Below are 15,109 nucleotides of genomic sequence, written 5' to 3' on the forward strand. Positions count from 1 at the left end.
GGCCAGAGCTTACAGAACAAAAAGCAGGTAGAAAAGACGAATCATAGTAGAAATTACTTAAATGACAGTTCAAAATCTTTTTTAGATTTTTAAAACATTCATTGACATCCATTTATAAATAGTATTTTACATTTAAGGGTGTTCTAAAGTAATCAGGTTTCCTTTTTTAACAGATGCTTGTGACATTGTGTTTAAATTTTTGTTTGTGAAAAGTAACACGTAAAAAGATTTGAAGTATTACTACATGTGCAATTACCATGATTTCTGCTGCTTTTTACATCAGGGTGTCAGTGTGGAGGCAGTTGATCCTGTATTTCAAGCAAAAATGTTGGATATGCTGAAACAGACAGGAAGGTAAGTCACCCTGAGGAGACCTGAGAATAACAAATACTCCCTGCATGTTGTTTAGAAGAAACAGCTGGCTCTCTGTAAAACTAGTGAAGTAGGAGCTGCTATTAAGTTTTAAAAAGATATAATTGGTCCAGAAAACGGGTGAGTAATGTAGCATGTAATTCAGTCCACCTCATGCCTTTCAATTGTCAGGAGGTTGTCAGTTATATTAAACCCACATCTTTGATTATTGCACAGAAAGAATGCTGCTCAATTTAGTAAAAGATTGATTTTTTTTTCAATTAAGATTTTAAAAAATCACAAAGTTTTAGCTTATTTATGAGCAATTTTAATAAAAAGAAAGGAGAAATTATTTGCTAAAAGATTCTAGGATTTAAATAAATTTTTATTTCACTCCTACCTCTCAACAGTTGTCGTCTGCTTGCTCAAATTCTTTTACTGTGGGAAAAACTTCAAAATTAATGTTAGCAAAAAGCTCAGCAGCTGAACAGAACAGTGCAAATTGCTTTTTGACTGAGTTCCTAGTTCTACTGCTGGTTTAATTGATATTTAATCCTTTCCCACCGTTAGTTCCCGTTGTCCATGTCTGAAATGGACTTTCTGCCGTGGAAATTCAACCCTCGATGCCAAGGAGTTAAAGAGTAGATATTTACTCAAGTGCTGAAAGGGTAAAAACTGGTTCAAGGAAGGTGTGGTAACGGTGAAAAACTGAAAGCATGATCTTCCACTGCTAATGTGCATCCCTTAATGATAGCCCTCTTTTGTCACATTTATTCATATCCATGTTTTCACCATAATATGGAGAGTAATTTAAATATTTCCAATGGTGTTTTTTCACAGATCATCTTAATTTATACCCTGGTGTTTTATTATTTCTTCTTGTGTTGCATGTTTTTATTTTTAAAGAATCTCGGTGTTCTCTTTGTTTCAGACCTGAGATGGTAGTTGGTTGGTATCATAGTCACCCTGGCTTTGGCTGTTGGTTGTCTGGTGTAGATATCAATACTCAGCAGAGCTTTGAAGCCTTATCGGAAAGAGCTGTTGCTGTGGTGGTGGATCCCATTCAAAGTGTAAAAGGAAAGGTATAGTAGCTTTTTTATTTTTTTTAAGGTACTTCAGTAAGAATTAGTATGGAGGCACTGTATATATGTGTAAGTTCTTGATTTTTGGAGGCCCATCCTCCCTTAAAAATAAATAAATAAATAATCTCACCGTAAATGAAAACATCCTCATCCACTTACTTTGCACCTTACATCAGTAGTCCTAAACAAGCTGGAACTCTTTGATATTGTCAGTACACATAACCGGTCATAATCCTCACTTCATATTTTGCTTTTCAGGTGTGACTCAACATTTTTGCAACAGTAATCCAAGTGTACATTGTTTCAGAGATTTCATTTTAGCCACAAAATCTAAGATCAATTATTAGCAGATCAGAATAGATTTAGCCCCTTCATGTGGGTACCAATAAGGCATTGATTTATAGGCATTACATATGATGGCTCTTAATAGCCTTCCTATTCCAAATGCTTTTGGCAATAAAACTTTACAGAAGACTCGATATCAAGTGTTCAAGATTTTCAGAAAGTGTGCAGATAGATGATTAAGTATGTTAAATGATTATGAAAAGAGATTAACTTGCAAAGCATATTGGGTTATAGTTGTCCTTTGTTGAAATCTCTTTTGTTCTTGTTTAGTTCTCTTTTTATTTCTTTCTAGCCCCATATGCCATTTTCCTATTTCCTGCCTCATGACAGCAGGGAGCAGCTCTATTATCACCTTCACAGAGCTGTCTGCAAATGTGAGAGGCAATTCGATTTTGCTCAACCACAGGGAGAGTGGATTAGAAAAACTACAGAACGTACAGAAATTGGCTAGGTGGTTTACTGCTTTAAAATACTGCTGAGGTGTTTTGTTTGAGCATGCACTCCCATTGTATTGTAGAATAATTATTGAAATGCATCATGGTATATATGGATGATATTAATGTAAATTTATAAATATTTAAAAAGTAAGTATTCATTTTCTGTAAAGCTGTAGTATGTTTCCTGTGAGAGATTATACAGAAGCTACCGAACAATTCCACTAAGGTTTCCTTTAATTTCATAATAGAATATTATGAATCTATGGTTTCACTTAAAGTTTTTTGTTTGTTTGTTTTTTAGTTCTGATTCTTTTATCATATTTGTTTATGTAAATACAGGAAATTTAAAAAAATTTGTTTGGAAGCTATTAGATGTCGAAATCAATTTTGCTGTCTTTTAAATTCCATAAAGAGTGGAAGAATATATTGGTAGTTCTTGTGGAAAAAAAATACTGCAGTAGAATATTTAATTAGTGCTGACTTTTTTCTGTAAGTTTTGCTTTATGCTTACTTTTATTTTCTCACTCAGGTATGAATGTTGAAACAAAATTATTTTGTCAAAATATAATTGGGGGTACTATACCAAAAATTTAGAGCTCTCTACCTATTAAATCCATTAAGGGGAAAAGCCTCCCAGTAAGTCACACTACTGTTATACCACACTTCCACACTTGCTCACTAAGTGGTGTGGTTTTTTTTTTCCTCTGTTGTTTGACACAGATGTCATCTTAAATAAGGGTCTTTGTTCTCCTCATGTAAATAATATTTGGCATTTTTATTCTGAATTTTTGTCCATCTAAACATTTCTCAGTTACATCTTTTCTTATGGCATTGCTGCCAGTACTTGAGATCGCTGGAAGTCTTGTAATGTTTGTTTCTAATGTGTCTAGATGCTACAGTAAGATTAAATTGCATTCTCAGGTTTCACGTCTTTAAAAAAAAAAATGTTTCTGGCAAGTGCATCCCCAAAGTTTAGAAATAGAAAGAATACCCCAAATTATGAATAGTACTTCAGATTAATTTCTTGATTTTAGCGGTTGAGATTGGGCTGCGGGATGTATATGATTTTTATATCCTTGGTTGGCAAGTTCACTTGCATTGAAATGTATTTTGATTTTAGATGAACTGTAAGAACAGATTTATTAGAGCTGGGGAGATTTTTTAGGTCAGTTTTGACCGTTTTGTTTGTATGGCTTCCTTAATGTGCTGTCTAGTGCCCCTTAGTATCATAGACAATTTGAGTTTAGCCTATTTCAGGGAAGTACCTGTGTTTTCTCAGTGCCAGCAAAAAAAGAAATGCTTGTAGAGGTAATTTTGTTGCTGTAGTAGCCGCTGTACTGGTGGGCTTTTGCTAGTGCATGTAGCTGCATGAGTCCAAGATCATTACTCATTATACCTTTTACCAGCATAACTGTGTGGCAAAAACTATTGTGAGCATGTGGCATAGAAGATTTTAATGTGATGTATTTTGACTGAGATTAGAAGTATTTAAAAACGAAGTCCAAAATAACACATTAGCTAATTTTAAACCTGCCTGAGGCAGGTCCATGCCCAGATAAATTACTATGGCTTGTAGTCAGTGAAGCAGTAGTGGTGGTGCTAGTGAGGGATAAAGCAGGGCACAGGTTATTTTCATGTGTCAGGAAGTTGAAATGAATTCTGGTGAGGAGCCTCAGGTTCACCTTGTCTAACCAAAGCATTAGAAAGCGGTTTGCCCCTGTCACTGGTAGAAAGCTAAAACTTGTTAACTTCTTTGTTTGCTCTCCTAATCTGGGCACACATCTTCTGATTCCAAGCATCTACTAGGACTGTGGTTTGGGACTGCAATTCAAAGATCAGAAGACATAATTCTCATCTGTTTAAAAAAGGCATTTCTTGTCTTCTTAAAGCCCTTGAACAGAATATGAAATCCACATATAAAAATAAAATCCTTAAATATTGTAGGACACAGGAAAGGCAACTCTAGTACTGATCTTGTAACGTTACACACATATATTTTTACACAAGCAGTATTCTTTTCCATGACTATGTACCATATATTTCAATATTTAGGCTAATAATGTTCCAGCTGCTTGTAAAAACTCATATGTTTTATATATATATATATATATATATTTTGTGTATATATATATATATATATATATAACTTTAGCTCAGGTCAGTGTTAGCAGAACCCAGAGAGAAAAAGCTTTGTTTTGGCTTTTTTTTTTGTGTAATTGATTTTTGTGAATAAATTCAAAGTAAGCATGGTAAAATGTGGAGAGTGGAGCAACCTGTCTAGCTGTCACTTTATCTTGTACTTATTACGAAAGCCTTTAAAAAAAAAAAAATCTCCGGTTTTCCAGTCTGTGAAATGGGAGTTATAATACATATTTAGAATATTCCGCAGAAGTAATTTCATTAAAGATCTGGATTAAAGCTAAATATTGACATTTTATATTTCTTTCCAACATACATTTTGAAATCTCAGTACAGAGAACTATATACCTTTGCCAAATGTTAAAAATAAATTTTTTGGACCTTAACTTAGCAGCTGTTCCTCACCTCTTAAGGAAAATATAACTACATTAAATGCACTGTAATGTAATTTCTTTCACTTTACAAACATTATCTATATGTTAACAGTCATATGTAAAATATAGCGGTGTTTTCTTTTTAAACTATTTTAAATTTAGTCTTTATTTTACTTATTTAACTATATTAGAAACCTTTATTTAGAAAAAGTCACCACTTAAAATGGTTTGCTTTTCTGAGAGGTAGTTCATTGGTTTCCCTTGATAAATAATTGCGGACAGAAAGTTTTATGAAATATCCAAAATGGTCAGTAGTCTGTTTTGTACGTCTGAGAAGTTTGATGGCACTTGTTGGTGTTTAGTATGGTATGTAACAAAATCTCTTGTTCATACAGCAAAATTTCGTGTCTGTTGCACTGTTATGTTTCCGAGCAAAGCACTGTCAGAAATATTGGTAGGAAGATCTGTTGTTTCATGGCAAAAATCTATTTTTAAAAATACTTGTTTTCTGAAGAAGACTTGTCTTTGATAAATTTTTATAAATTGTACTTTGCATGTTTGTCACCTCCTGACAGATGAAAACAAACATGCTGTGCATCTTAATCCTATGTGCGGACTGTATCCTGCCACCTCTGTAAAAGAGGTTTTTGCTGTGCTGTTGTATTGTTATCTTAATCTCATTCAGAGAATGCAAGGAGAAAAAAAACAACATTTGGGTATCCAGGTAGCAGAAATCATTCAGGTCAGAAGTAATCTCAGAAGATCATATAGCCCAGCTTCGTGTGCAACAAAGGCTCCATGTTGAGTTTGGACCCAAATCACTTAGGGTTTTGTCCACTTGAGTCTTGAGATGCCACAGTCTTAAGGGGGTATCTATTCCAATGCTTTATTAGTCTGGAAGTGGCTTTTTTGTGTATGTGTGTTTGTTTTCTGGTGGTTATTTTTGTCTCTGAATATAGTCAGCAGCTTCCCATTTCAGTTTATGACTGCTGTCTCTTTCTCCTTCCGCATCAGTGAAGAACCTGGTTCTGTGATCTTAGTAGCCTCCTCTTCTGGAATTGCAAGGTCTGATGCTTCAAACAGAAGCCAGAATGTGAGCGTTAGACTAAAACCATTTTGTTTGATTTTTTTTTTTCCAGTGGGACCTCTGAATTGCTTTCCTTGGTTCAATTTATGAAATCTTTGTAATTTTATTCTAAAATGAGTCTAACAAATGTGATGAACAGTTATTATTTATTCTTTTATTTGTTTTTAAAATGTGAGATAAAAATACCCTTTTTGTGCTCCTAGAAGTCCCAAAGAGGTACTGTTTTACTGTATGTATATATATATGCATGGTTTGTCCTGAAATAGCAAATTTCTGGAGAGCTTAGCTGAGTTGCTGCTGGAAGTCTATAGCAAAACTGAGTCCGTCCAAATCCGAGGTCATCTTTAGCAAGGGCAAGATCTTAAAATCCTTTTGAACTGGTAATGGAGAAAAATAGTGCATTTTAAATAAGTACGGTAGCTCAAATAATTTACTTTAGAATTTTGTAGTATTCTAGTCTATTTTGAATTTTATTTTCCTTTTTTTGAAATGGACAAAATTTAAATAGGCATAGGGTTAAAGACTAGAATGCCACTACAAAACTGATATACAGTTGAACAGAGGCTTGTTGTTCTATTTGCTGAATGACCTGTTTGGCTGCTGTATTCCATAAAGCTCCCCCACCTTGGTGCTTATGTTAATTCTAGATCTAGATGTCAACTTGTGTACCAGTGATATGGTTTTGTCAATACCTGATTTCAGTTTTTAACTCTTTGGAGGAATAGAGAGACTTTTTGTTCAATGATGAACATAAGAATAATGGTTTTGTTAATGATTTGATAAAAAGTAGTCTAAAAGTATAAGCCAAAAGCAGGCAGAGAACTAACAATGATTCTTCTGAATACTGGAATTGCCATCTGTCCTCAAGAATTTTCTTCAGCTGAACATAAGTCTTACGCTAGTTTCTAATAGTTTGCATACTTTCAGGCCTCCACTCTTCTCCACGACTATTATTTTCCCTTTGTACCTTTCCTTTTCCCTTGTTTGTTTAGAGGAGATAGCGGCTGCTTTTAAGGAGGCAGAAAAAAGCAATCGGTAAAATGAGATATGTGGAGAGATTTGTATAACACCTGAAATTTGACATTGAAAGTGGCCCATTAAGAATTAAGCTTGTGAGAACTTTGAGGAAGCACATAAGAGCCACCTATCAATTTTTTTTTTTTTTACAAGCACAATTTTCCCTCCCCAGTTCATGTATTTGTCTTAGTAGTCATCTTAATAAATCTTTCTGAGAAACAAGGCAAATTCAAGTCATTAACAGCTTGAAATTATTAGTTAAAAACTAAAAGAAACTGACTATATTGTCACTACTGCTTTGAGACACGGTTGCTTTGAATTATTATGCAGATAATATTTTTCAATAAAGTATCTTCTAAAACATGTAATACCTACAATTTTATGTCAGAATATTTTATGCCTGAAACAGACCATTTTCAGAATTTCACTTGCTAACATTATTTTCTGTTGTAAATGAAAAATTCTAAAATACAGAAGGGAGCTTTATGTTGTGTAATTTTGATTACAGCTGTTTGAGATCAGGGATTATATTGTCCTGTACATTTTGTACAACATTTAGTACATTGAGATACTCTTACAGTATGTATAAAAACTTTCATCCTTGAGTATTGGATCATTACTGGCCATTAATATTGACGTATTAGTAACTTGTGGATTTTGAGATTAAAGTGAATAAACACAATAGCTGAGAAATAACAATGGAGCACAAAGCTTTGATACTTTTCATTATCACAATTTGCATTGTAATAATGCAAAGGAAAGAAAAGAAATGTCACAATTATTGTCATAAATAATTACAGGAACACAATATTATGCATTTGTAATGTGATTGTAGCCTTTTAGTTGCCAAAACTTGAAAACAAAGTGTTCAGTTAATTCTTAGAAAAACCTTTTATGGCAATATTGCATCTTTGCGCAATAAAATGCGTCCTGTGGTATGCATGGCAATCATCCTTGGCAAGAGTGGGATTACGTCTTCCATGTAACAAACAGCTAAGTAACCACCAAATAACTGTGGAACTCAACCGTAGCATTTCTTAACATTGAGTGGTGCATTTGGTGTAGTAGCCTCCATAACAGGGAGTGAAACTTCCTCCTTGGATGTAGGCAAAAACTGAGCCAGATTTGGAGAAAAAGGAAGTAGACAACGTTTGTGTTGGTTTTGATTTACTACTCATTCAATGAAGACTGACGCTTTTTTTTCCTGAAGAATCATTTGTAAGAGATGCGTTGCATCTGCACTACTGTGTAGGACACTTGGTGTTCATCTGTGCATTTCAGTTCAGGATACGAGTTTTCTAAACCTAGGCATAAGTGACTAAGCATTGAACTGCCTTATTACTGCTGCTATACCACTCGTTTTCTACAGTTTTGTTTGAAAGCCAGCATTTTAATTGTAATTGCATGTACTCAGAATAACATGTTTTGCATATGTTAATTCCTAATTTTTTTTTAGTGGGATGCTAAAACTGTTAATATCAATGCTGGTGTTCTAAATCCTGGTGTTTGTTATGCAACATCCTTTGGTTTTGCTGTGTTTAAATTAGCAACGTATACTTACCTACTAAACCATTTACATAGGTTACTTCAGTTCATGCCCTTCCCTAAAACAAAAAAAGTTGCAAGAAGACTTTTTGTTGAAAAGTATTAAATGTTTAATTTCCTTTTGCCGTGGTGGATGTAGAATAGTCCATTTATCTTCATTAAGGCATATAGCTTTAAAAACTTGTGGCTTTGCTACTTGTGAGTTATGGATGCATGCCCTCACTTGTCAAGATAAATGTATTATACTGTAGTTCTCTCCCCTCCCAGTATGGATGTTCAAGTTGTACAGCAGATTTGACCACAAATAAGCAATTCTCTAAGGATAGAGAAGGAAAATGCACATACTCCTAGGAATATATTTTTCAGAGCTAAAATTGACATTTTATAAATAATTTCCATGTTGCAAACTTCAAACTCACAATCACAGCAATTCAGTGATATGCATTTGGCATGAGTCAGTTTCAGTTCTTAGCGCTTTTCATTGGAAATGGCATAAAAAGTAAGATTTCTTTGAATTTTTTATGTTGTGGGCTTACAGGGGACAGAAGATGTTCTTCACTTGTAGCTGTCTAACAGTGCATGGCAGCATAAATAACGAAATGGTCATAAACCCGAGCTGCACTTCTCAAGTCACATGTTCCGTTTCATTTTTAAAGAATCTAGAAACAAACTAAGCAGTTGATAACAGGTCAGTTGCAGGTGATAAAAGATATTTTAGATGGGACATTACTTCTTTTTCCACACCTTGCATAACCACGTTTGATCTTTTGCATAGTTTTCTTTAAGCACTAGTATGTTTGTTCATAAACATATGGCATAAACAATACATTGCTATTTGAATTCCAAGGAAACAATACATTTTTAAAGATAGTCACCATATGTGATACATTCTTCACTGGAAAAAATACTGATGCTAGAATTTTTTTTTTAATTTCAATAAAAAGGATGGTTTACTTCTAACTGAACCTTATCATTAAAACATAGTAGACCTTGCAAAACAAGAGTGTTTCTTTAAATATTATTTGTAGATTTGCAAATGGACTAATTTAATAGAATCAAGTGGGTAAAGTACTCTTGAAATTGTCTTGATTTTTTTCACACAGTTATGGAGACTGTTTTAGAAAAAGTGGTAATCTACATGGCACGCTGTCAGAAGAAGCTAAAATAAGTCCAGTTATTAAACATTCTAAATTTTAATCACACCATTATTTTTAATAACCATGTTCACTATAAAAGGCCAGATTTTTATCTAGTTACCAATCGAGGAATCCAGCACTTGTGAATAATCATATTAATTATAGCTATCCTCAAATTTATAAAATAAACCAAAGATAATTGTAAATTTCGTTTCTAAAACTCCATTATGCAAGTTCTATTCTGGGTTGGTGACCCCTGGGAAATGCTTGAAAAATGCAGTATAGTTATTGTTTTTTAGATTATTATGTTTTTTTGAAGCTAAGACAGATGTACAAAAAGATGCAGTTTTTATTTTGTATTGGCAGCTTCCAAATATTTAGTATCTATTTCCAAGAGCTGCAATTAGTAAAGCATCCATGGTACTGAAATCCACACATCCCACAAGCTAATTATATTTGCAAGGTCAGATTGAATACATATTTTCAGAAAAATAAAGGGTTATATAAATGTGTCTTCTACTTGGCTGTTATATCACAGTTTGTTGATCTGGAGTATAATGTGTACAATTCACAAATTTGTCTGATAACAGAAAGTGGTGTGTGATTGTGTTTATTTTACTAACCAGTATATTCACAGCAATCACTTCCAAATATCTCTCCAGTAAAGATGTGTTAATTACAAAACAGACAAGGTCTTCTATTATATTAAAGCTACTAACAAGAAGACAGCAGGAATCACACATGTAAATAGCATCATCAACCCCTATTTTAGTCCTCTGTTTTGATCTGTGAGTTGCGCATAGACCAAAGGTGCTATTAAAGACTCAGTATATGAAATAGGCAGCATTATATGAACAAAATTTATTCAACAAGAAAACAGACCTTTAACATGAATTTAACAAGCCTGAGAAATTATAAACTCTCATATGCTGCAGATTCATGCAGTGATAATAAACAAAAAAGGAAAGTAAGAGGTTTCCTTAAGCTAGCCAAACTGCTAATGGTTTTGTTATAAGCTGTCTGCTGTTGAAATGACCTCTGAAAAGTCTGAAGACACTTGTACTCAGAGAAATTAAATGGTCAGAGTGGTGAAAGAGTTGCACTGCGGAAGTACATTTGAAAAAAATCCTACCTTCTTATTTCTGGAAAATATCCCAATGCCGCAGACTTTTGTTTAACTTCTTATGTCTATAGAAAGAGAATTTAGCATGAAGCTTGGAAACGGTAGTTTTTACTAACATATCACAAGATGCATCAGATAATTTAAGTGTAATGACAACTTAAAATTTTTGGATGAGGAAATACCAACTTCTTAGCAAAATTCTAAGTAACCAAGTGGGGTGTTTTTTGTTTTGCTTTTAATTAATCCTTAGAGGTTCTTTGTTCAAAATACCATATCTAAAGTTTCCGTCATAAAGTGCAGTGTGACCATGTTGCTGTCACCTGATTACATCACGCTGTACTTTCAAGATACGCAAACGTACAGAGCAGACTTCAGCTTGTGTGCACCTACAAGTGCTTACTGGGGCTCTTTTCTTGAATCTTACTGTGGCATAATCAACACCTAGTTCACCCATTGCTCATTAGTAAACTGGACATTAATGAGTCTATTTATTTTGGTATAATCCTCTAAAAGAGGAACTGATTTGTTCTCACCATGAAAAAAGCAATTACATTTGGTAGAAGCCAATATGTAGGAATTGTTGTTGTATTTATGCTTTTATTGCATATTAGGTCTAAATTTAGCCTCCAGGTTGTTGAGCATGTTAGCTTCTTTAAGATGGTTGCTATAGAGATAGCAGCAAATTCCTTTAATCTTAGTGTAGTTAAAATATTTAGTTACCATTGGTCGTCATAGCGCAAGTAAGACGAGAAATACCATCCACATGCGTACTCATGGTGCCCTTCTGAGACTGTAGGAATTACAGTTTTACCTCAGTAGTCCATACCGCTTTCTGTTAGTGCAGCCTGCCCAGCTGAGGCGATGTGGTACTTCAGGCCTCACGCCCAGGTGGAGCCTGAGGCCTACCGGAAAGCAATTGTGATCAGAGCAAAGACTCTGGCTTAACAGTCAATGTCATTCTCAAATATTTTAGCAGCTAGTTCTCATGTTTTCGTGTGAAATTTATCCGAACATAACCTTGAGAACACTGACTAAAATGTTGAATTTATTATCAAAACCAAGTTTAATCTGTTGTTGTCGTTATTATTATTTTTTCTTCTCGTTTCAAATGGCTCAAGAACCAAACCAAATCCATAGTTTATGAAGCTATTCATTTTTGGATAAACTCAACACTTTTTAGAGAATTTCTTATTTAAACTCAAATCAAGGAGCACGGCCACTAAGATCTCAAGTTATAAAGCAGCTCCTCATGATTTTGGGATGGTGCCATGCAGATGTTTCTTGCTCCTCAGGGTAAATTTTTATTTGCTAGATTTTTTTCCCCTTGTCTAGCTTGTCTCTGGAGACCTGCAGTATGGATTTTTTTTTATTTGCTTGACTTTTTAATTTATACTGCCTGTTTGTTATGGTTGGGCATTTCCAGGTGTTCATAAATTGGAGCATCTGGTTAAAATGGAACATGGAGAGATAAATACAATAGCTTGTCACAAGCGTTTTGAGATAGAGAAAAATCTGTTAGTAATAAAAAAGGAAAAATACAATTATTTTATATCTTTCAACAAGGAAATGTATAGGTAAATAGAAACTATTTAAGGTCATTTTGAGAATTATTTTTTTAAAATTATTCCCTTCAGTAGCATTAACATAAGATGGCATTTTTTCTTTGCTGCATATTAAAAGTAATTTGTTTTTATTATTATTCATAAAGGGAATAAAGTGCCACTGTTAACTGACATTAATTGGGTCAGTATCTAATATTTTTAATAAAAACATGTTTTGTACGCTTTCTGCAGGCTTTTTTAAGACATGATATATGCAGAATATTTATATCATGACATATATTGGGGCAGACACAGCTGGCAAGGTAGCTGAGAGTCTGCCCAGTAGGCCATAGTGGTACTGAGTCACTCAACACAGATGAAATAGTTTGGTCTAAAAAAATAAAGGTGATGGGTTACTAGTATTTTTGAGTTTACAGTTGGATAAATATTTATTTTGTTTAAATACCTGCCTAATCAATTAACTTGCATCAATTTTATTTACACATGAATAACCTCAGTGACCTCAATAATTCTATTACAGTCTTAATCAAATTGCATATGTATTTAGTTAACATTGCTGTAAATCAAGAAGAAAATGCTAGAATAATGTGGGAGACCTGATGTCACTTTCTCTGCAGACTTTTGGTAGCAAACAGTGTTTGATTTCGTGTTTTTTCAACACAAAAGATTTGATTCAGCTCTAATTCCTCAGAATATCAGACCAGTCATATAAATGTATTTGTTGTTGGTCATAGTATGGAGAGGAAGAGAATAAAAATGAGTGTAGTAAAAGCTGCTAAAATGAGATTTAAACTATTTAGCTAAAAGAACTGGGATAACTCCTCGAAGCTACACAGAAAAGATGTCTGCAAGTATGGCGAGAGCTATTTGTGGGCCTGCATGCGGCCGCGTATGACCACAAGTCTGGCTAAAAGACCAGGGCCCAAACAAGAAAGGTCAGCTTATGGTTAGTCTGTAATGGCGAGTACCCAGCAAGAGTAGCTTCGCGTGTGTTGCTGGTATGTTCTCAGCTCCATCACACCTGACACTGATGTTGGATAGGTGATTGGGTTTTATTCTATGGGCCATGCAATACTATTTCCAACTATTTTAATAGACAAATTCAGCACAGGACAGAATAAAAATCAGTGATGGTTTTCCTTTATTTGCAAAGAAATAGCACTGAATACTACCTACTGTGTACCTTTAAATCATAAATGACCTTGGTTTTCTTTTACTCTATTTTTTATTCCTGAGCATGACACTGACAAGGACTTTTTAATCCATCAGACAGTTTATAGACCCTTTCGTAGTCACAAGAAGCAAAAAGCATCTGACTAGAAGGGAATACATGGGGCAAGTTCCTTGCTGGCTATAATTTTGTTGTCATTTCAAGTATTGTGGTAGTATAATTGATGTGACAGGACTGGGCTTTAGACTCGGTCCCTTAGCTTGTGCTCACTTTCAGTTTTAGTCTCTCTCTGTCATTCATTTTGATTGGATAAGATTTAGGTGACAAACATATGCATACCTTTGAAGCTTAGAGTAAGCATATATAAAAATTCCATGTTATCTGATTATATCATGTCTATAAAACTTACAACTCCATGGAAAAGGTAGTAATTGGTGTCACCTTACAATACAAGGTAGTGTAGTGTGCTGATAGCATAGCCAGCAGGAGGCTCTTTTTTATTAATATTATAATTAAATGATTTTCTGGATAAAGGCCAAAAACAGATGAGAGTTGATTGTGCCTTGTCCACTGTTGCTTGGCACTATTAGTTGCATTTTCTAAAAAGAATTGACTTGACATCTTGTTTTTACAGGTTGTTATTGATGCCTTCAGATTGATCAATGCTAATATGATGGTCTTGGGACATGAACCAAGACAAACAACTTCAAATCTGGGTCACTTAAACAAGCCGTCTATCCAGGTAAACTCAGTGTTGATAGTCCTGTGAATTGCAGGATCTTTTCAGCAATTTTGGGGGCAGGTACCTAAAAACAGTAAGCTATAAGTTTGTTTATTGTTCTCTCTTTAGCATTTTTCTGCATGCATTTGAAGTTGATGTGATTCATCAATAGAGTTATATATATGAAGAGTTTAGAGTTGAGCCCTAAATTAGCTAACTGAGTGTGAATGCCTGTATAATTAAATACAGCAAAGGTTAAAGTACCGATTTATCAAAATGCAAACTTTAAAGTAACAACTGATGCCATACTGTGTGACGCGAGATAGGTAAAAGATTATCCATTTTTAGTGCTGTAATTTAAAAAACTCCTTGTTAGCATGTCCGAGCTGTCTTAAATATAAATTATTCTGAAGCAAATTATGTAAAAAGTTTCTTCTATATTAATGATGTTGCCTTTCTGCTGTATGCATATGAAGTTTCTTGCTTAATATGTAATCTAGATTTAACATTGTATCGTGTCTTAAAAAATCATTTTGAGATGATACAGTAGTTTGGTGAAAAAATGGTGGACTAGGAGATTCAGTGGATTGTTTGGTTGTTTCAACTATAATGCTTCCTTTGAGAATATTGTCTTGTATTTCTCTGCAAGCATTTGTGAAATTCAGTATTCAAAGTTTGATTTCTAAAGTTGACGCTTTGACTAGTGAGACAAAAATGTTGGTCTTCAATGAAGCAAAGTTTTGTTTCAAGAAATAGCTTCTGATCTGAAGGAAGTATTCCCGAGAGAGATTAATGCTTTTTTCTGTGTCATTCTTCTGCCTCAATGTCTTTTCCTTTTTTCTCCCCAGAAAACTTTTCCCTTGCTATTCCCATGCATTCTAAAAGGCATGTGTTCTGACACCCATGAATCAAAATTCATAGAATCAGAGAATCGTTCCTTCTCTTCTGATCTATTACTTAAACAATCAAAGCAATATCTGCTAGATAAACATACTAGGCAAAAGACAGTATGTTACTCG

At 34.1% G+C, this 15,109-nt stretch overlaps 1 protein-coding gene across 1 annotated transcript in view; it reads left to right on the forward strand.

The window, feature by feature from the left end:
* The window catches only part of PSMD14 (proteasome 26S subunit, non-ATPase 14), a 47,093-nt gene that overhangs the window by 24,014 nt on the left and 7,970 nt on the right, over positions 1–15,109 (forward strand). Inside the window, exons 6-8 of the mRNA XM_083840889.1 lie at positions 284–354; positions 1,283–1,433; positions 14,004–14,111. Coding sequence (XP_083697015.1) covers positions 284–354; positions 1,283–1,433; positions 14,004–14,111 — 330 coding nt within the window. The remainder of the gene's footprint in view (positions 1–283; positions 355–1,282; positions 1,434–14,003; positions 14,112–15,109) is intronic.

Source organism: Anser anser (genome assembly GCF_964211835.1).
Source record: "Anser anser genome assembly, chromosome: 6".
Lineage (NCBI taxonomy): Eukaryota > Metazoa > Chordata > Aves > Anseriformes > Anatidae > Anser > Anser anser.